Source organism: Balaenoptera ricei, chromosome 10 (assembly GCF_028023285.1).
Source record: "Balaenoptera ricei isolate mBalRic1 chromosome 10, mBalRic1.hap2, whole genome shotgun sequence".
NCBI lineage: Eukaryota > Metazoa > Chordata > Mammalia > Artiodactyla > Balaenopteridae > Balaenoptera > Balaenoptera ricei.
This window is the reverse complement of record NC_082648.1, coordinates 36,691,661-36,715,227: the sequence shown is the minus strand read 5'-3', so window position 1 is coordinate 36,715,227 and position 23,567 is coordinate 36,691,661. Positions and strand designations below refer to the sequence as shown.

Here is a 23,567-nt window from a genome sequence, read left to right as displayed (position 1 = left end):
TCGTTTTTCTCTTTCTGACTTACTTCACTCTGTATGACAGACCCTAGGTCCGTCCACATTATAATACTGTGTAAATTTAAGGTGTACAACATGTTGATTTGATACACTTATATACTGCAAAATGATTACCACTGTAGCATTACCTCTTTTCTAATTCTTAAAAGAGGTGAAAACACCATCTGGCAATTAGAATGGCTGTCGCAGAAGAAGGGGCCAGTCACAGTCTAAGGTTTAGATATCAGCATTGTGGGACAGCCTGAGATGATCAATCTCTGAAGATTTAATTCATACTACCTAAACTTTCAAAAGACTTCAGTATAAACCAGAATGTGATTTTACTAATCATAAAAATACATTCTGCAATAGAAACTGATATGTAGGTTGTAACAGTCTTTGCCACTGTGCATTATCTTCCAAAAGGCAAATCCAGACAAAAAATCAAAATGAAAAGAAAAGGCTGCCAGATAAACATGGCATTAGTGTGAGGCAAACAGATTAGATGACTTTAACCACTATCTTCACCAAATTACCCTGATGTATAAATATCCAGTAGAGGAAAATATCTGACATAATCTGAAATACAGTATTCCTTTTCCCAGGATAGTAGTAGAAACTTTGTGACCAAGTCTTCTTCTTGGCTCATTGCTGACCCAAAGGTCTCTGATAACACGGTCTAACATGCAAATAAAACTTGATTCAGTTTAGGTTTTTTTATTTTTTTATTTTAAGTTACAGTACATTCTAGTCATTTCTGAGACTACACGCTGGTAGCCTGCCTTCTTTCTTTCTTTCTTTTCTTTTTCTTTCTTTCCTCCCTTCCTTCCTTCCTCCTTTCCCTCCTTCTTTCCTTTTTTTTTTTTAGCTTGGGTGTTGTTAAACCTTATTAGCCAAGGGAATCTATCACAATACATAGTTTTAACGTTTCCTTAACACTTCTCACTACCTGATGTTGTCTTATTTACTTGTATAGTATCATCTCCATCTGAACAGACTTTCTCTTGAGAACAAGCTCCTGGAGAACAGGGACTTTGGATATGTACATTACTTTTACAAGTGTCTGGACCACAGAAAACAATCAATAAATATTTGATGAATTAATTTACTGATTTTTGTTTTAGGCGAGAATATTTCATAAAATGATTTTTCCTAATTTCATCCAAGAAGTGAAATCTTAACATTAATTTTGGAGATTCACTGTTGTTGCTTCCATACTATTTTTGAGACTAGAATTCGAATGGTTAAAAAGCCAGTCCTATCTGTGTCCATTCATATAGTGGAATAGTACAAACTTTAAAGGAGTATGGGGAGAGGTTGGTCAAAGGGTTAAACTTTTGGTTACAAAATAAGTAAGTTTTGGGGATCTAAAGTACAGCATGGTGACTATAGTTAGTAACACTGCATTGTATACTTGAAATTTGCTAAGACAGTAGATCTTAAGTAGCCTCACCACATCAAAATAACTAAAAAGGTAACTATGTTAGGCGGTGGATGTGTTAGTTAGCTTGATTGTGGTAATCATTTCACAATGTACAGTCGGCCCTCTGTATCCATGGGTTCTGCGTCTGTGGATTCAACCAACTGTGGACTGAAAATATTTGAAAAAATATTCCAGTAAGTTCAAAAAAGCAAAATGAATTTGCCACATTGGCAACTCTTTACATATTTACATTGTATTCACAACTATTTACATCACATTTACATTGTACTGGATGTTATAAGTAATCTAAAGATGATTTAAAGTATACAGGAGGATGTGCATAGGTTATATGCAAATACTATAGCATTTTATATAAGGGACTTGAGAATCTATAGATTTTGGTATCCACAGGGGTCCTGGAACCAATGCCCTGGGGATACTGAGGGATATATATCAAACTATCACTTTGAACACCTTAAGTACATACAATTTTTATTTGTCAATTATACTGCCATAAAGTTGGAAAAAATAAAATATATGCTTGTTTTGAAAGTGAAAAATGGGACCATAGATAGCTGGGATCTATAGCCATTTTATATAGCTACAGAAGCAAAAAGTGATCAGAGCAATAAATGCTTTAGAATGTCTTAAATTTGTCTTAATTATATGTCAGAAAAGTAAAGCAAAACATTGACTAATTGTTCCTATTATCTGCTTGTTCCTCATAGAACATATTGAGAAAAATTCAGAATTAAAAACTTTTAGTTGGCTAGCTCGCAAATCAATGGGCCAGAAATATGGGGGAAAAGGCAGTTGTTCTTTCTGGAAATGGGGTAGGCCAGTGGTTCTCTACCGTGGTCTCATTACTTATTGGTTTGCACAATCAGTTGGTCTCATTACTTATTGGTTTGCACCATCATCAGTTGTTGGAGGCAACGTTAAAAGTTCCCATCAAAACCTGTCAAACATTTTTTTCAAAAATCTATTTTTTTCTGTTTCTATAAAAGATTAGGGGGAAGTATATTCCAAATGCAGTTAAGAAAATGCTTCAACTAGATGTCACCACAGGCCATTAAATTCTGCCTTGAGGAAACAGTGAAAAGAGCCTGTACATTATTCTCCTCAGAACTTTAGTCAAGTCCTGCTCAGCTGCAAGCTGAGGGCAACCCCCCTGCTGTTCATTCCTAGAGTTAAGTGAGTCACACAAGTTCAAGGGTCCACGATACATCACACACCATCAGGCATGAAACCGTGTGGAATCTTGCTTTGGAATCTAGGATTGACTGTATTGTGGCTCTCAAAAGAGTTAAGGTACAGTCTTATCCTGAGAGAGAAGCCATGCCTAATTTTGGAAAGTCTGATATCAATTCCATTTGATGGAATGGAAACAGCTACCAAATTATACTGTGAAATTTTCAAAATCAATGAAACAGGTTACTCATTTAAAAATTTTTAATATGGTTTGGTCACAGCCCATAACCACAGCTACATCCATGGCATTTTACATATATGCTTTTATTTCAAGTAATAGTTAACTCATTATATTTTATTAAAAAAAATTTTTTTTATAATTTTATTTTATTTGGCCATGCCACGGGGCATGAGGGTTCTTAGTTCCCCAACCAGGGACCGAACCCGTGTCCCCTGCATTGGGAGCATGGAGTCTTAATCACTGGACCACCAGGGAAGTCCCTCATTATATTTTAAAATAACATTATTATTTTCAGGGTTATAAGCCATATTGTGCCTCAAATTATGTGAGTTCCTGTTGAGATTAATGTGACCAAGTCATTTTATTTATTTTGCTTTTCAACTAGCAAATGTTTTTTGCTTAAATGCTTAGTTTATAAAGGTGATTTGAAACAGTACTATCTATCTATCTCTGTTTCCCAAGAAAGCATTTAGGAAGGTCTAAACAGTACAATATAGAGGATGATCATCTTCTAATATAGCTCACTCTACATACTCTTGTTTTGAGTGTGTTAATGAAAGAATGAATGATATCAAGATTATTGAATGAATGAATAATTGCAGATATTTGGTATTGTGGACAGAACCTGTGAACATGATGGGGTATCCCCATGGGAGAACCATCATGAGAATATCTATTTTCATTTTCTATTGCTGCATAAAGAATTACCACAAACTTAGTGGCTTATAGCAACTTATTTATTATCTCACAATTCTGCATGTCAGAAGTCCAGGCACAGAAGTCCATGTTTGCTACTGAGGGTCTCACAAGGCCTAAATTTAGGTGTCAGCAGAGGCTATGATATCATCTGAAGTCTGGAGCACTCTTTTAAGCTAATTTAGGTTGTTGGAAGAATTCAGTTTCTTGAAGTTGTACAACGAAGGTTCCAATTTTTTCTTGCTGGCTGATAGCTGGAAGGTAGCTTTCATCTCCTAAAGGCCACCCATAGATCTTAGCCAATGTGGCCTTCCTACAACATGGTAGCTTACTTCAAGGCCCACAGGAGAATCTCTCGGACTTCTTGTAAGCTCTGCTAAGCTCACCTTATTAGGTCCAGCCCCCAAAGCAGCATCTCCTTATTGACAGTCAAAGTCAGCTGATGAGGGACGATAACTGCATCTGCAAAATGCTTTCAAATTTGCCATATAACATAATCTAACAACGGCCATATCATCACGGGAGTATCATCGGGGCATAATTGGCTTATGGTGAATGATTGCTTAAAATAGCACACTGTGAACATGACCCTATAAACAAATGACTGTAATAGGATTTTACAATCATTTATGTAAACATTAAATTTCATATCACTTTACAAGTTACACATGCCTGTACATATTCTGTATCATTTGATTTTCATGACTACCTGTCAGAGAGGCACAGTAGATAATTAGTCCAACGTTACAAGTGAAAAAACCAAGGTTCAAAGCAGCTAAGAGGTTGCCCAAAGCTTTACAGAAAATTAGTAGTGGAGTCGGGCTTCAGCCCAGGGTCTTTCCACCCTATAGTTCAGTCCTCTTTGTTGCTAATTCTGAGTTTTCATACTGTGTTTGGTAAGGTTCCAAGGAGATCTCAGGGATTACGGTAAGACCTCAGAGTGAAAGTAGGGCTAAGTGTTGCTACGGCGGCTCTACTTTTGTTCTATATATTGGGGGTTCTACACAAGCTTTAATAACCACTGCATGCTGCCGTGTAAAAGGTAAAGAAGAATGTTTACAAAAAAATCTTAGTTTAAAAAATGATTTAGATAGCTGTATATAAAAAGCCAAGGGTCTATTCCAGTAAAGTTTTAAGAAGCTGTCATTTCTTGCAGCAGTTGTTGAACCTGTTATAAAGAAAGAAAGATAGAAAAAACAAAAAGAACCACATTAAATAGTTGGTTTGAAATGTACACTTAGGAAAAAATGACAAACCCCACCGCCTTCACTTTTTAAATATATGTAAAAAAAATACCTTCTTAATGTCTGGTCTTTTATTTTTCTTTTCATGCAGACATTGACTGGCAACAGAGTACATAGTTTCAATGGAAGTGGAATCAATGTCATTCATTTTCGTATCAATATAATCTTCAATTGTCTTTTCTTCATCTTCAATTTCTTCTTTAATATCCAGCTTTAAGACAAATGTTAAAACTTTAAGAGCGTCAAATAAAAGGGAAACAAATCAGATAAATTTATAAATGTATTTATAAATAAATATAAATTATATTTATATTATAATTAATTTATATTATTATCAATTATATTATAAAATAATACATTTAAATTATTTAATCTACATCATAATAACATTTACTCTTAGTTTACTATCTACCATTGCAACCTTATTAAGAAATGAAGACATCTAGGAGAAGCTCTATTTATTTACTTACTTACTTATGCATACATATATACCTCCCTCCTAGAAACTTTCAGCCATTTGCCTATTGGTTTTTGTATTTATGTGACTGAGCTAATTGCTCTCATGTACTCAGCAGTATTTACTGGCAGCCAGCACAAGGAGGTCTGCTTTTTTGCTGTGCTTCTGATGATGCAATTCCAGCTTCTGAATGCAGACCCCTCCCTGCACAGGCACACTTCTCTATGCGTACTCACATTGTTGAATCAAAGAGAAAGAGGGAGGAGGAGAAAGGGGGCAGGGCCACGATGAAAAGATAATCAATAGGGAGAGAGGTGGAGGACTAGGATGGTGTAGTGGGTTGAGCGGTGGCCCCCCAAAAGATATGTCCAAGTCCTAATCCCCAGAACCTGTGAATGTGACTGTATTTGGAGACAAGGTCTTTGCAGATGTAATTAAGCTAAGCATTTTGAGATGAGATCATCCTGGATTACCCAGGGTGGGCCCTAAATCCAATGGCAAGCATCTGTTTAAGAGACAGAAAGAAGAAAAAAAAACGACACAAAGGAGAAGACAATGTGGTCACAGAGGCAGAAACTGGAGGGATGTGCGTACAAGTCAAGGAATGTCAACAGCCACTGGAAGCTGGAAGAGGCAAGGGAAGACTCTCCCCTAGAGTCTCCAGAGGGAATGGAGCCCTGACAAAATTTTTATTTCAGACTTCTGGCTTCCAGAACTATGAGAGAAGAAATTTGTCATTTAAAACCCTATTTTGTGGTAATTTTTTCCTCCTATATTTTTAATCTACACACTTTCTCTGTATAATCCGATCAACACACAAAGCTCTGGCATGCCTGTACACGAACAGCTCAAAAATTGTAACTCCAGCCCAGGCTTCTTTCCTAACCTCCAAGAACCAATGGGACAGAGGATTTTATTTCTTTGATAAGACAAAATGTCATTATGTGCTACTGTAAAATATTATGAAATATTATGAAAATATTAACTTTTCACAATTATGTTTTATAAATATATTTTAATGTGAAATATTATATAGCATGTAATATTCATTACTACATATCCAGGAACCCATGGAAAGCTTTATAATATATAGTTTTATAAGGGACACTTGTAGCAATATTGTAATATAGAGATATTATACTTATGGTTTTTCTTAAAAGTATGGCACCAAGCCTTTGAGCAAATATATTATACCTTCTGACTTTCTAATCCTCATTCTAGGGAAATAATCTGGTATACACATGTTGTCTGAATTTGTCACACTGGTTTGTTCCATTAGAACACATACATTAGAATAAAGTCAGTGCAGTTATTTAACTAATTTTAAGAAAAACTTATATATAGTAGTAGGTATTTCTGTAAGTCTTTAATTTTATTAGAACACTCTCCAAGTTCTTAAAATTTAATATATAGGAAAAAAAAAAGGCATGGCATAATTTTCCTATAGTTTTAGCATTCAGTTAGTCTATTTATATAATTGTCAATGAATGCCTAATATAACACACAGGTAAAGTTTTCTATGATAACTTTATTAAAAAAATACTCCATAATAGAAATGGATAGAGAATTTTATTAGCAATTCTATTCTGATATAAATTGCAAAGGAAACAAATGTTGCTTTTCCTCTCTGCTGTTAGTAATCACCATGAAAGTAACAAAATAAAAATATACTGGAGGAGACCTCAGAAATCAAATAGCTCTATTGTGATTTTAGACACAAAGAAACTAGAACAGAATATATAAGTGTCTTTTCCAAGCTTCACAAATATTTCATGGCAGAGCTGAGATTAGAAATATTTGATGCTCTTTCCATATGCCACTATGTAATTGCCAACAGAAAGACTGCCAATAGAAAATGACATTTCTAGATGCCAAATTTACCCACATAAATTTAGATTCTAAATGCAAAGAGAAAAGGACTGGAAAAAATGAAATCTTTCAATTACCAATAACTGAGGTTCACGGTGTTCATCCACAGCTGGAAGTCCAGTTATTATTTCTAGTAAAACCTAAGAAGAAAGTAAAATCCATTAATATGACTCAAGACAACATATAGAAACTAGAAGAAACATGGCTCTTGATTATGAAATCTGATGAACCATTTCCACACACTGCATTATGCCCTTTAGGCATGAAAGTGGAAAGAACACGAGCTGTGGTCATTTCTCACCACTCTTTCTTCCCGGACACCTCGGATCCCACCCAAACCCACAAGCAGTTCTTTTCTACTGGCAACTTACTAAACAATCAGCACCCCCTCAACATGTGTTCTGGACACTGCTTTTCCTGTCTTGCAGAGGATTTTTCACAAGAATAATTTTCTCTGGTTCTTAGGAGAATACTATTTTCTAAACCTCAGGCATATCCTAGAACCCTGTGCCTTAACTTCACAGTACTATGAAGATAAATATCCATAAATGAAACACATATGAATAAATAAGATAAAGAAGCACCCAATTTCTCCAACCACTCCCACCTACTCCTCATACCATCATAAAAGTTATTAGGAACAGACTGGTAGATCAGAAAATGCCAAAGCATATTTTCTTCAAAAAATATTTCATTTTTAAAACATGACATTAAAGTGCATACTGTATGACACAATTTGTTTTATGCATTAATTCAAGTTTCATACTAATTCATGTGGCAAAAAATTATTTCTTGCAGTAATTTCAGGAATCAATTTAAAAGTTTTACAAATTCAGAGTAGTTTTTATAACTTTCTCATTTAACTAGAGGTTAAAGTGAACAATTTTAATCTTTACGTAAGAGAGCTAAGCAACATAGGTGTATTCAAAATATTCTATTTCAATTTCACAGGTACAGCCAGAATGATTATTGTTACTAATTATATATATAATATATTATTTTATATGTGTGTGTGTATATATATATATACATATATATGTATATATATATGTATATATGTATATATATATGTATGTATATATATATATATATATATATATATATATATATATATATATATGAAACTTACCACACCAAAGCTATAGATGTCAGATTTGGCTGTTATTTCTCCTCGCAAAGCTTCTGGTGCCATATAAGCTGTTGTTCCCACAATTCTGCTTGTCAGGACTGTTTGGGCAAACTTCTCAGAAGCCCGTGCAAGCCCAAAGTCAGATACTTTGGCTATAAAGTCTTCATCTAGTAAGATATTTGCACTGAAAAAAAGTTTTTCTTTTCAAGCAAATCAAATAGTTCCATAGGTAGGTGTATGAATGTTTGTATTTATACAGTATCCCATTTTATAATATACATCATAAAAGCCTGAAATTTGTGTAAATAAATGAGAATTTCAGATTAAAGCTAAAGAGAAATAAAACTGTCTTCTTTTCTTTATTGTTTCTTGAGGGAAAATCTGAGGAGAATAAAAGTGAAATAAAACTGTTGATATTAGTGAGAGATATTTTTATTCACAAATAATTTATTACAAGGTAACTTCCCTCGAAGTGTCCTAAAGCACCCTTCTTAATTCCTTCCCTAAAATATTCCAATTTATTTAAAAAATTTTCAACCAAAGTATCTTAATTATTTATTTCATTTCTTGGGGGGTATTTGAAATCTTTTGAAGAGGAAAGAATGGCTAAAAGATCTTCATTCATTCATTTTATGCATGTGCTCCTACACTCATACTTTCATTCAACAAAACTTTATTGAGGACCCCCAATGTTTTATAGTATTTAAGCTCAGGGCTGGGCATGGGGGCTATCTTCGAATCTTGTCTGTAACAAAGGTATAGGAATAATTTTTTAAAAATCCAGTAAGTATTCATAATGGTGATATTAGGCACAAAATGCTGAGAGAACAACCATGTGTCTGGAAGAACTGCAGAAAATTCCAAGGAGAAGTTGAAAAGTGTGCGTAGTCTTGAAGGATTGTTAGAAGTTGAGGTTAAATGAAGGAAAGAAAGGCATCTCAGGCAAATGGAGCAACATGAACACAGTGATGAAAACATAAAACCATATGATCAATTTGAAGAAACTGGTGTCAGTGGAACATGAGGAGAATTTGAACTTTATCTTGTGAGCAGCAGGATATCAGCTAATGGTTTCATAGAAGGGAACTGATGTTATCAGACTTGATTTTTAGGACCACAACCTGTCAGTATAGTAGTGCATAGATGAGAACTGGTACAGACTGGTTAAAGGATGACCAGGAAAGTTTGTAATAAAGCAAACAAGAGATAGAGTGTAAATAAAGGCTGGGGAGAAAAGGGAGGTGCAAATTTTGAGGCACACTCAATAGAACTTTGTAATTTGTATGATATGGGGAATGAGAAAGTCTTTAGCTTGGGAGACAGGATGAATACTGACTTCATTTGATTAGGAAAGAAATACAGAAGGAAGAACTTGGGTTGGAAGAGGAATGAGTTTGATTTCTGACATGTTGACTTAGGGGCTGCTGTGGGACAGCTCAGTGGGGTGATTTGGTCTGTAAACACTGAAAATACAGGACTGGAGGCTAATGATACAGATTTGAGAGTTGCCCACATAGAGGTAGAAGTTAAAGTCAATATATCACTCAGCAAGAATATGTAGGATGAACCAAAGAGACGATGAGGTAAGAACACACCAACTGGAATACACCAATGGGTAAGGGATGGGAGATGGTGTCTCTTCTCTTATCTAAGGCCAGTCCCTCTACTTGGACTCCTTTCTACATTCTCAGGAAGCTTATTCTATAAATTATCTCATTTCTCTCTTCTGTTCTATCACCTCCTTCTTCCCGTAGACATAAAAACATGCTTTAGTCTCTGCCATCTTAAAAAAATGCTTCCTGAATGACACATTGATTTCCAGTTATCCCTCTGCATGGGCTAAACGTCTTATCAGACTGTCTATACTCACCTCTCAGTTCTCTCACTCCCACTCTCTGCTCAACTACAACCTGAATTCTGACCCAATTACTACATGGAAGTAGGTGTCCATAAAGTCGCTAATGACCTTCATGGCACTAATCAAGTCGCTAATGACCTTCATGGCACTAATCAAATGCCTCATTAAAAAATTTTTTTTAAAAATGCCGTATTTTTCAGTCCTCATCCTGACCTCTAAAAAAGCAACTGACATTTTTGACTAGTCCTTCTTGGGAAACTCTCTTTCCTTGTTCTCAGGGATACCACACTCTCCTGGTTTTCAGTGTACTTGTAATACTTTCTTAGATTCCTTTTTAGACTCATTCTCTTCTACTTGGCCATTAAGTCTTGAAGTTCCTCAGGACTAAATCTTGGGAACTTCTCCTAATCTAGTTCTTTCTTAAAGTGAAGACAACCATATGATAGCTCTTCAATTAACACCTATATGCAAGTAATACACAAATTGATATCTTCAGCTCAGACGTCTTTCAGCTCCAACATGTACATCACACTGATTAACATCTCTACTCACTTCTGTATCTTAAAGGAACCTCTAACCACAACATGCACAAAAGAGAACTCACATTTTCCACCCCCAACCTTGTCCTCTTTCAGTGCTTTCTCTGTAAGTGAATCATGTCACAATCATTTCAGAATGCAATTCTGGAAGCCATAAATCGTGGTGTCACTCCTGATATATCACTCTCCCTGACACCCCTGCAGCCAAGAATCAGCAAGTTTTGCCATCTTAAGCTCTCAAATCTGTTCATGTCTCTTCATATGAACTGCTACCACCAAGCCTTCTATGATAGGCTCCAAGCTACCCCTCCTTACAAACTGTTCTCTACACTCAAGTCAAAGTCATCTTCTCAAAACTTAAATATGGTGCCACATTCCTACTTACAATTTTTCAATGGCATCTGATTACACCTGTGATAAAATTAATGTCCTTATTTTGGTCTATTAGGTCCTACAGGGCTTAGCTCTCTGCCTACTTCCATAATTTTATCTTACATCAATCAATCACCCCCTGAATTTCTGCATTTCAGTCATTTATTTCACTTCCTGTAATTCATCATGCTCCCACGTTCCCTTTCAACACTTGTCTCACATATGTGGTTCCTTCTTCCTAGAATGCTCTTTCTCCATTTTCTATGGCTGCCCTCAAATTGTGCCTACTTATTTCCTGTTCATTCTTTGGATCTCAGCTTAAATATCATTTCCTCAGGGAACTCTTCTTTATACTAATACTATAGACTATATACTAAAGTTGTTATTATTTTGTGATTATTTGATTGCTGTCAGATGCTACAAATGCTACTTTTGCTAACTATACCATCTACGGTACCTATCATGTCGTAAGTGTTCAACTAATATTTGTTAACTAAATAAATACATAACAAGAAAGATAAATGAAATGCACCCATGGAGGATAAAAGTGATTCAGAAAAGAGCAGTGATTCAGAAAATAAGAAGGAAAATAATCTTGACATGGCAAAAATGGTCAAGAAGAACAGAAAAACATACTATTCTTTTAAAAAAGGTAAATTAGGATGAATACTGGAAATAGGTCACTGAGTTTGAAATAAGGCAGATTACAGACATCCTTAGTGAGGAGAGCTTTCATGGAGTGCTCCAGGTTAAGATGTGCATGTGAATAGTGAATAGAAAGAGTGATAGAAAATTATTCTTTAAGAGAGTTTTCCTAAACCTTTGTAAAGGTAGCATTTACCTTTTAATATCTCTATGAATATGATGGTTTTCATGTAAATAACTGAGGCCATTAGCTGCACCCTGAGCAATCTTGCATCTTATGCACCAAGAGAGTGGTGGAGTATCATCCTTATGAAGTAAGAAACAAACCAATTAAAAAAAAAGAGAAGGATAAAAAAAAATCTATGCAAATACATAATAAGATTTTTTCTAAGCAGCTACTGACAATTATATTACATTGCTAAGAATTTACAAATATCACTTTTTAAGTTGTTAAAAAATAATCTCTAAATAAGATCAAATGGGGATTAGTATTTCTTATTTAACAATAAAAATATATAAGAGCATCTTCAAAGTCTAGCCTTGACTGATATTTTTACAGTTTAGATTATCACCTGCTAGGCAATTCCAGTTGTTTACATAACAACTGTATAGTTTTCACAGACCCAGAAAAATATTAAGATTAATACAGTTTAAATGATCCTGTCACAAAGTAAATATTAGTATTCCAACACAGAAACATAAAGCCTAACAATGTGATGAACAAACATCTTACCAAGCAAGACAGTCTGTCTAGCAATGAACCATTGGGCATGTAAACATACACTAAGCAGAGGTCATCTCCATCACTTGAGAAACCAAGTAGTTCTACTAAGTTTTCATGTTGACACCTGTGACAAATAATTTTCCACTCAAAATTATTATGATACATACATATATTTAGCTGTAGGTTATAAGTTATTCAATTTAGAGCTTTAAAAGAAAAAAAGAGCAAGAAATAATTTTATGCTATATATCACTGTAATATGATACATATGTTTCTAACATCTTTATATATGTTTATTATAACTGCTTATAATTTTCTGCAAACAGTTCTCCTTTCAGTGAATATTAATCAACATTAGAAGCAAAACTGCTTTTGATTTTATAGCAAAAGCTCAATACTTCAGATCACTGGTACTTGTAATAGTTTGGTTAAGAACTAGGCTGATGTTTACCTTTGTTTTGTATAATTTTCAATGATAGCACAAACAAGATTTCAATAAGTGTGTTGAAACTTGTATGACAATCCTACAATCCTTGTATGACTCCTCCCAGAGTCTGCCATTAGCCCCACCAAAGAGCCCCGTAGGCTCCAGTGCTGGGTTGCTGCAGGCCAAAGAACCAACAGGGAGGGAGTCCAGCCCCACACATCAGCAGACAAGCTGATTAAAGTTTTACTGAGCTCTACCCACCACCAGTCCCTCCAATCAGGAAGCTTGCACAAGCCTCTTAGATAGCTTCATCCACCAGAAGGCAGACAGCAGAAGCAAGAAGAACTATAATTCTGAAGCCTGTGGAAGGAAAACCACATTCACAGAAAGATAGACAAAATCAAAAGGCAGAGGACTTTGTACCAGATGAAGGAACAAGATAAAACCCCAGAAAAACAACTAAATGAAGTGGAGATAGGCAACCTTCCAGAAAAAAAATTCAGAATAATGATACTGAAGATGATCCAGGACCTTGGAAAAAGAATGGAGGCAAATTCGATAAGATGCAAGAAATGTTTAACAAAGACCTAAAAGAATTAAAGAACAAACACCTAGAAGAATTAAAGAACAAACAAACAGAGATGAACAATACAATAACTGAAATGAAAACTACACTTGAAGGAATCAATAGTAGAATAACTGAGGCAGAAGAATGGGTAAGTGACCTGGAAGACAGAATGGTGGAATTCACTGCCGCGGAACAGAGTAAAGAAAAAAGAATGAAAAGAAATGAAGACAGCCTAATAGACCTTTGGGACAAAATTAAATGCAACAACTTTCGCATTATAGGGGCCCCAGAAGGAGAAGAGAGAGAGGGAAAGGACCCGAGAAAATATTTGAGGAGATTATAGTTGAAAACTTCCCTAACATGGGAAAGGAAATAGCCACCCAAGTCCAGGAAGAGCAGAGAGTCCCAGGCAGGATAAACCCAAGGAGAAACATGCCAAGACACATAGCAATCAAATTGACAAAAAGTAAAGACAAAGACAAATTATTGAAAGCAACAAGGGAAAAATGACAAATAACATACAAGGGAACTCCCATAAGGTTAACAGCTGACTTCTCAGCAGAAACTCTACAAGTCAGAAGGGAGTAGCACGATATACTGAAAGTGATGAAAGGGAAGAACGTACAACCAAGATTACTCCAGCTGGCAAGGACCTCATTCAGTTTCGACGGAGAAATCAAAAGCTTTACAGACAAGCAAAAGCTAAGAGAATTCAGCACCACCAAACCAGCTCTACAACAAATGCTAAAGGAACTTCTCTAAGTGGGAAACACAAGAGAAGAAAAGGGCCTACAAAAACAAACCATAACAATTACGAAAATGGTAATAGGAACATACATATCGATAATTACCTTAAACGTGAATGGATTAAATGCTCCAACCAAAAGACACAGGCTCGCTGAATAGATACAAAAACAAGACCCATATATATGCTGTCTACAAGAGACCCTCTTCAGACCTAGGGACACATACAGACTGAAAGTGAGGGGATGGAAGAAGATATTCCATGCAAATGGAAATCAAAAGAAAGCTGGTGTAGCAATACTCATATCAGATAAAATAGACTTTAAAATAAAGAATGTTACAAGAGTCAAGGAAGGACACCACATAATGATCAAGGGATCAATCCAAGAAGAAGATATAACAATTATAAGTATATATGCATCCAACATAGGAGCACCTCAATACATAAGGCAATTGCTAACAGCTATAAAAGAGGAAATCGACAGTAACACAATAATAATGGGGGACTTTAACACCTCACATACACCAATGGACAGATCATCCAGACAGAAAATTAATAAGGAAACACAAGCTTTAAATGACACAATAGACCAGATAGATTTACTTGACATTTATAGGGCATTCCATCCAAAAACAGCAGAATACACTTTCTTCTCAAGTGCACATGGAATATTCTCCAAAATAGATCACATCTTGGGTCACAAATCAAGCCTTAGTAAATTTAAGAAAATTGAAATCATATCAAGCATCTTTTCCGACCACAATGCTATTAGATTAGAAATCAATTACAGGGAAAAAAATGTAAAAAACACAAACACATGGAGGCTAAACAATACGTTACTAAATAACCAAGAGATCACTGAAGAAATCAAAGAGGAAATCAAAAAATGCCTAGAGACAAATGACAATGAAAACACGACGATCCAAAACCTATGGTATGCAGCAAAAGCAGTTCTAAGAGGGAAGTTTATAGCAATACAAGCCTACCTCAAGAAACAAGAAAAATCTCAAATAAACAGTCTAACCTTACACCTAAAGGAACTAGAGAAAGAAGAACAAACAAAACCCAAAGTTAGTAAAAGGAAAGAAATCATAAAGATCAGAGCAGAAATCAATGAAATAGAAACAAAGAAAACAATAGCAAAGATCAATAAAACTAAAAGCTGGTTCTTTGAGAAGATAAACAAAATTGATAAACCTTTAGCCAGACTCATCAAGAAAAAGAGGGAGAGGACTCAAATCAATAAAATTAGAAATGAAAAAGGAGAAGTTGCAAAGGACACCACAGAAATACAAAGCATCATAAGAGACTACTACAAGCAAATCTATGCCAATAAAATGGACAACCTGGAAGAAATGGACAAATTCTTAGAAATGTATAACCTTCCAAGACTGAACCAGGAGGAAACAGAAAATATGAACAGACCAATCACAAGTAATGAAATTGAAACTGTAATTAAAAGTCTTCCAACAAACAAAAGTCCAGGACCAGATGGCTTCACAGATGAATGCTATCAAACATTTAAAGAAGAGCTAACACCCATCCTTCTCAAACTCTTCCAAAAAATTGCAGAGGAAGGAACACTCCCAAACTCATTCTATGAGGCCACCATCACCCTGATACCAAAACCAGACAAAGATACTACAAAAAAAGAAAATTACACACCGATATCACTGATGAATATAGATGCAAAAATCCTCAACAAAATATGAGCAAACAGAATCCAACAACACATTAAAAGGCTCATACACCATGATCAAGTGGGATTTATCCCAGGGATGAAAGGATTCTTCAATATATGCAAATCAATGTGATACACCATATTAACAAATCGAAGAAGAAAAACCATATGATCTCTCAATAGATGCAGAAAAAGCTTCTGAAAAAATTCAACACCCATTTATGATAAAAACTCTCCAGAAAGTGGGCATAGAGGGAAACTACCTCAACATATAAAGGCCGTATATGACAAACCCACAGCAAACATCATTCTCAATGGTGAAAAACTGAAAGCATTTCCTCTAAGATCAGGAACAAGACAAGGACGTCTATTCTCGCCACTATTATTCAACATAGTTTTGGAAGTCCTAGCCATGGCAATCAGAGAAGAAAAAGAAATAAATGGAATACAAATTGGAAAAGAAGAAGTAAAACTGTCACTGTTTGCAGATGACATGATACTATACAGAGAGAATCCTAAAGATGCCACCAGAAAAGTACTAGAGCTAATCAATGAATTTGGTAAAGTTGCAGGATACAAAATTAATGCACAGTAATCTCTTGCTTTCCTATACACTAACAACAAAAGATCAGAAAGAGAAATTAAGGAAACACTCCCAGTTACCATTGCAACAAAAAGAATAAAATAACTAGGAATAAACCTACCTAGGGAGACAAAACACCTGTATGCAGAAAACTATAAGACACTGATGACAGAAATCAAAGATGACACAAACAGATGGAGAGATAGACCATGTTCTTGGATTGGAAGAATCAATATTGTGAAGATGACTATACTACTCAAAGCAATCTACAGATTCAATGCAATCCCTATCAAATTACCAATGGCATTTTTTATGGAGCTAGAACAAATCATCTTAAAATTTGTATGGAGACACAAAAGACCCCGAATAGCCAAAGCAGTCTTGAGGCAAAAAAATGGAGCTGGAGGAATCAGACTCCCTGACTTCAGACTATACTACAAAGCTACAATAATCAAGACAATATGGTACTGGCACAAAAACAGAAACATAGATCAATGGAACAAGATAGAAAGCCCAGAGATTAACCCATGCACCTATGGTCAACTAATCTATGACAAAGGAGGCAAAGATATACAATGGAGAAAAGACAGTCTCTTCAATAAGTGGTGCTGGGAAAACTGGACAGCTACATGTAAAAGAATGAAATTAGTATACTCCCTAACACCATACACAAAAATAAACTCAAAATGGATTAGAGACCTAAATGTAAGACCGGACACTATAAAACTCTTAGAGGAAAACATAGGAAGAACACTCTTTGACATAAATCACAGCAAGATCTTTTTTGACCCACCTCCTAGAGTAATGGAAATAAAAACAAAAATAAACAAATGGGACCTAATGAAACTTAAAAGCTTTTGCAAAGCAAAGGAAACTACAAACAAGACGAAAAGATAACCCTCAGAGTGGGAGAAAATATTTGCAAATGAATCAACGGACAAAGGATCAATCTCCAAAATATATAAACAGCTCATGCAGCTCAATATTAAAAAAACAAACAACCTAATCCAAAAATGGGCAGAAGACCTAAAGAGACATTTCTCCATAGAAGACATACAGATGGCCAAGAAGCACATGAAAAGCTGCTCAACATCACTAAGTATTAGAGAAATTCAAATCAAAACTACAATGAGGTATCACCTCACACCAGTTAGAATGGGCATCATTAGAAAATCTAAAAACAACAAATGCTGGAGAGGGTGTGGAGAAAAGGGAACCCTCTTGCACTGTTGGTGGGAATGTAAATTGATACAGCCACTATGGAGAACAGTATAGAGGTTCCTTAAAAAACTAAAAATATAATTACCATATGACATAGCAATCCCACTACTGGGCATATACCCAGAGAAAACCATAATTCAAAAAGAAACATGCACCCCAGTGTTCACTGCAGATCTATTTACAATAGCCAGGTCATGGAAGCAACCTAAATGCCCATCAACAGACGAATGGATAAAGAAGATGTGGTACATATATACAATGGAATATTACTCAGCCATAAAAAGGAATGAAATTGGGTCATTTGTTGAGACCTGGATGGATCTAGAGACTGTCATACAGAGTGAAGTAACTCAGAAAGAGAAAAACAAGTATCGTATATTAACGCATATATGTGGAACCTAGAAAAATGGTACAGATGAACCGGTTTGCAGGGCAGAAATAGAGACACAGATGTAGAGAACAAATGTATGGACACCAAGGCGGGGAAAGTGGAGGGGGGTGGGTAGTGGTGGTGAGATGAATTGGGAGATTCGGATTGACATATATACATCAATATGCATAAAATAGATAACTAATAAGAACCTACTGTATAAAAAAATAAATAAAATAAAATTCAAAAAAAAAGTATGAATATACAGGTAAGAAACTTGGCCAAGGTCATTCTGCTAGCAAGGTCCAGAGATTGGTACTTATCAAAAAATAGCAGTAATATTTAATGGTGGTGAGGTAGCAGTGAAGTCTGAAATTGTAATAAATTGGTGGTAGAAGTATAAATTATCATAACTTATCTACAAAGCCATTTGGACAAATACTTAGAAAGTCTTTAAAAAGTTCATGCATTCGTAACCAGTAATTCTTCTTCTAGGACTGTCTCCAGATGAAATAAGCCACTTTGTATTTAAAGATTTATGTACAAAGAGGTTTAAAGGAGCTTTAATATGTAATACTGAAAATTAGAAACAAACCTAGAAGGGTAATGGTTAAATAAAATATAATCCTTATGTATGCTAGAATGTTATACAATAATTTTAAATGTTTTAAAATTATTTTTAATGACATGGGAAAAATGCTACACACTCATCATGAAGCAAGTACATCAAAATACTAGCAGTGGTTATCTCTGAGTGATATATTTAAGAGATGACTTTTATTATTTAAAAATATTTTCCTGATTATCTATTTTGAACAAGTTACTTTTAGAAGGGGTTACGGGTACGAAGAACAAATCCTGAACAGAAGGCTTTTTAGTTTTTTCAGTGTGCATTATTTTTACTGTGAATGAATTAATTCCAGTCTATTCTTTCTTGAAGTGAAGCAACTAGAATTGGTGATTTACAGCAATGGGTCTAATGAGAATAAACTGGTAAATCCCATGAAGGATTTAGATCAAAAGCTCAAGTTCTGGAGTCAGACAGATCCGGATTTGAAATCCACGTATTTATTGTTTATGTGGCCTTGGGCAAAGTTTTTAATGTTTCTAAATCTCAGTGGAAAAAAAATGTGTGGGTGTGGGGGGTGTTACAACAATTGTTGGTTAATACATTGCAGTTTCTGGTCTATTGTACATACTCAAGTATCAATCACTATAATTATTGAATAAATTTCCTAATTTATTTCTCCTTCTCTTCCTGATGATGTCCAACAATTTTCAAACATACTGAGTCAATGCCTTCTAAACATTCTTACATATAACACTTCCCTGGCTTATGGTGTTAACTTATATCAAAGGGACTATTTGTCATATATATATATATTTACACATATATGTATTTACACATATATGCACATACATATTATATCGACAATTTATCTCTCATGGACTTTGGGAGCAGAAAACACAATAACAGAGGTTAGTTGAAATTCCATGTAATTTTCCCACGATTTAGAATAACGACTGCTGTTTAATCTACACACATACAAAAGAGTATATGTAGTCACAGAATTGTAGAGTCAAAGTTCTTTCAAGTTCTCTAAACTATTTTAATTTACATATTTGAAAATATCACTAGTTCATGCCACACTCTGGGTAAGAAACAGGTCCCTTACTCCTTGTCCTGCTTTTTTCCACAGTACCACTCTGCCAGATTAACTTACTTTGCCATTACTTTTATTTCTTGATCAAACTGCTGTTTCAGTTCTTCAGTACTAATGTCAACCATCTGAAAAAATAAAATAATATACAGTATAATACAATACAATTACCCCAAGTCTCCTAAAGCTAAAAGGGGCACACGAGATCATCTGGCTGATTCTGCTTTCTTTAAAATAGTAAGGCATCATTCTCCCCATTTTATAGGACAACTGAGAACTAGAAATAGTAATTTGCTCAAGGTCTCATGGCTGGTGAGTGGAAGGAAGAAAACCTTATAAACCATGTAACTACATAAACCGCACTGAGTCATTATGGGAACAAAATTAAATAATATGAGACTTTACTGCATAAACATTCTGGAAAAAAATTCAATGTAATAGAAATCATAAGCAAATTTGAAGGGAAAAAGAAAAACAAGACCTGCAAAAGTATTTGCAACATATATGACAAAGGGTGACTATCTTTATTGTATAAATATGTATTGTATTGGTATTTTTAGAATATAATAATAGATTTAAAATATAACAAATCGATAAGTAAATGGTAAACACTCTAATAGAAATGGGAACAAAGGACATAGATAAGAATTAGAAAAATTTTCTCTGATTGTATATTTTCTAAACTTTATTTTTAAATGAGAAAAGTAATACAAGGAAGCTACTTTTATAAAACTTTTTAGAATCTTACCATTTTAATATTGATCATGCATGAAGCACTGTGTAGAGTTCAGCTTCTCTATTTTGTGAATCTCCCCAAATTATATGTATAATTGTATGTATGTGTATATAACTACATTTTTTATAGGGACAGAGTCCATAGCTTTCAACAAATTTTTAAATGTTAAGAACTGCCAGCTTAGAATGATGTTTATTTAAAGAAAATACACACTGAAATCATATGCTTCCTAAAGATTAATTTAAAATTTATTATATAACACACTAGGAAGCAACTCTTCCTCTAATTCTTTGTCTTCCTGAAAATATAACTTACTGCTGCAAGCTTCTTCACTGCTACAGTCCTGTTGTTCACATAGCCTTTATACACAACTCCAAATCCTCCCTCTCCCATCTTGTTACCACCAACAGAAATGGGTCGTTCATCAAAGTTATTTGTGACATCCTTCAACTCATAAAATGAAAAACTGTGAAAACCTATATGTCAATAGAATAAGAAAAAAAGGGCTTCAGTAAAAAAGAAACTGGTTTTAATAACTTCAGTATTTTTTCAATTTGGATATTTCATACATATGCAAATATTTACAATTTTGTATTAGGTACAGTGGAAGAGAGCAAAACCATTTTTAAAATACAAATTTTAAGGTTTATCTTGAGGACTGTTTGGTGGTCCTCCACTTAAAACTCTAGTCAGTTATTTTCTTTATAAAATGACCCTTTTAAGTTATGTAAATATTTACTTTTTTTTTTTCATAGCTTCTGTGGTTGTTCATATGTCCTATTACCTCTACTCACTTATAACACTGACTAATACAATGAAGATGGTGCTTAATAAATCAGGGGAAAAAAACAACCACAAAAGAGCTATTGCCAGAGTGCACAAACAAAAGGAGAGATTGATTTTAAAGCAGTGATGGTCTTAATAACAAACCCACTAGTGGAAAGCACTGCAAATGTTACTTACGTGTATCACTAACTTCTAAACTTCTATTTTCTGGACATGAGGAGTCAGGTGGCATATAGTTTTGTTCAGTATTCTCATCAGATATCACAGACGTCCTGTCTTTGCCATAGAGGGGCATATGTTTCTGCTGAACTGTTACAGGGACTTTAGAAGGCAGTGTATTAACAGTTTTGGGAACAGCATCTAACAAATGAAATAAGATACAAGTTGTCATTCCATTAGAAAAAGTGTTTGTGAAAAAGTTAAATTAGGAACTTGGTTCACTTAACATCATTCCAGTTTCTACACGTTAGCCCCACATTTTCACAGCACTACACAAGAAGCTACCTAGTAAGAATTTGTAAATTTTGATAAGGATGGGTAAGGCAGTGTTTCCAAAAAGTGGTTCATAAGCCACCTGCAACAGAAGCACTGAAGTACTTGTTTAAAAACTTAGACCTTGAACCTAATTCAAGAATTCTGATAATGAGGTCTAGAGTAGAGCCTGGAACGCTACATGTTTAACAAGAACTCCAGGCGATTCTTATGCCCTCTGAAGGGTGAGTACCACTGGTGTAAATGGCATCAAAGGGAAAAAAAGTAACTTATGAGGAAGGCAACTAGACACCAGCCCACTGGAACACAATGTAAGGAATTCACGATCACAGAGTCCCATCAGGGTGGAAGTTGAGGGTGAAAAAAAGCAAGAGTTTTTTCTCATCGTTCTAAACTTCTTATTGGCACAAAACCACCTGACTTTAATGGTGGGATCAGACTCAATCCTGAAGCCTCCATTTCCTTAGCAGCAAGTCTGCAGTGTCTGGGGTGCTTGCTAAAGAGTTGGGGAGAGTTGAAAGAATGAAAAGGAGTCTTAAATGTAAGGCTCATCTACTATGAGAAGAAAGTAAGAGTCAGAAGAAATGTTCCTATTTCTGCTACTTGTCTTTCCACCCTAATTATTGATACCCTAGACATGCTCAGTTTACCTGGTAGCAAAAGACTTGCAGGGGCAAAAAACTCATTTTGGACCAAAAGATCCACGAGATCACCAACTGTGCAATTTGTGGTGCCCCAGTCAAACAGTAATTCACAAGTGGGACTTTTTCCAGTTTGAAGTAATGCTTCAAATCTCCTTAAAGTAAGTAAAAGAGAAACAAGATTAGTATGTAAACAGAGTTAACATGTAAATAGGAATTATTCCCCCCAGCCCACCTTGTCTAGCCCCGAGCACTTCCTACAATACAGCAAGAGAATCAGCAAGAATTACAGAGAACAGGAAAGATAGGCAGAAGGAAAAAAGATGCTGAAGGTGATGGTAAGTTGACAGACACTGTGTACTTACAGTGGGCTACAGGATGCACACACATGAACCCATTTAACTCTCGAAAACACTATGAATATCATACTAAGTTACCAAAGAGGAAGCGTGAGAGGTAAAGTAAGCAGCCTACAGCCACACTGTCAATAAACTGCATACAAACTGAGATTCAAATTCAGATCTCACTTGACAGAAGGGTATACTCTCAACCTACTAAGCTATATTACTTCCTTACATGACATACTCACTCTGTTAGCCATATGATTTTTAATAAACCAGACTGCTTAAAGAAATAGAATATACTCAAACTTGGAGAATTATCCCAAGTTAAGAAATAGTTTTATTTCTATAGTTAAGAAATATAGTTCTTAACTATATTTCAGTTAAATTGAGGGAAAAACACAGAGCAGTTTTTCATTCAAAATTTCTTTAATAACTAGTTTTGAAAGTAACATCTAAAAACTTGAACAACTTGGCTTTTCCCAAAATTTTTTTATTTCAAAAAATTTCAAACCTACAGAAAAGTTGAAGGAATAATACCATGAACAGCCATCTGTTCTTCATCTAGATTCACCAAATGACCAATGGATAACATTTTGCCATGTTTGTGCTCTCACCCTCTCCATCTCTGTGTCTGTGTGCTCACTTTACAGAATGTAGGTCAGATGTCTTGTAGAATTCACACAGTCTAGATTTGTCTGACTACTCTCTCACGACTAAATTCAGGTGAAAACCTGTTGGTAAGAACACTACATAGATGACAATGTGTCCTTTGCACTGCATCACATCCGGAGGCACATAATTGCAGTTTGTACCATTATTGACGACACCAGTTTGATTACTTGGTTAAGGAGGTGTACTTCAGATTTTTTCTCTATAAAACTACCTTTCCCCTTTGCAATTCATAAATAACCTGTGGATAATACTTTGAAA

The 23,567-nt window shown here is 35.0% G+C and overlaps 1 protein-coding gene across 6 annotated transcripts in view; it reads right to left on the bottom strand.

Moving 5' to 3' along the window:
- Positions 1-740: 740 nt before the first annotated feature.
- Positions 741-23,567, bottom strand: part of IRAK4 (interleukin 1 receptor associated kinase 4) — a 32,175-nt gene continuing 9,348 nt past the window's right edge. For 4 of the 6 annotated variants that reach the window (XM_059935698.1, XM_059935696.1, XM_059935697.1 and 1 more), the window contains 10 exons: positions 22,303-22,448; positions 21,338-21,520; positions 20,690-20,850; positions 19,702-19,766; positions 12,392-12,506; positions 11,855-11,964; positions 8,245-8,428; positions 7,193-7,255; positions 4,842-5,000; positions 3,569-4,713 (listed from right to left, as the gene is read on the bottom strand). In XM_059935698.1, coding sequence (XP_059791681.1) covers positions 4,678-4,713; positions 4,842-5,000; positions 7,193-7,255; positions 8,245-8,428; positions 11,855-11,964; positions 12,392-12,506; positions 19,702-19,766; positions 20,690-20,850; positions 21,338-21,520; positions 22,303-22,448 — 1,222 coding nt within the window. In that variant the 3' untranslated portion in view covers positions 3,569-4,677. Of the gene's footprint in view, positions 1,586-3,568; positions 4,714-4,841; positions 5,001-7,192; positions 7,256-8,244; positions 8,429-11,854; positions 11,965-12,391; positions 12,507-19,701; positions 19,767-20,689; positions 20,851-21,337; positions 21,521-22,302; positions 22,449-23,567 lie in introns of those variants that run through there. The other 2 variants (XR_009505347.1, XM_059935700.1) reach the window with 2 other exon arrangements.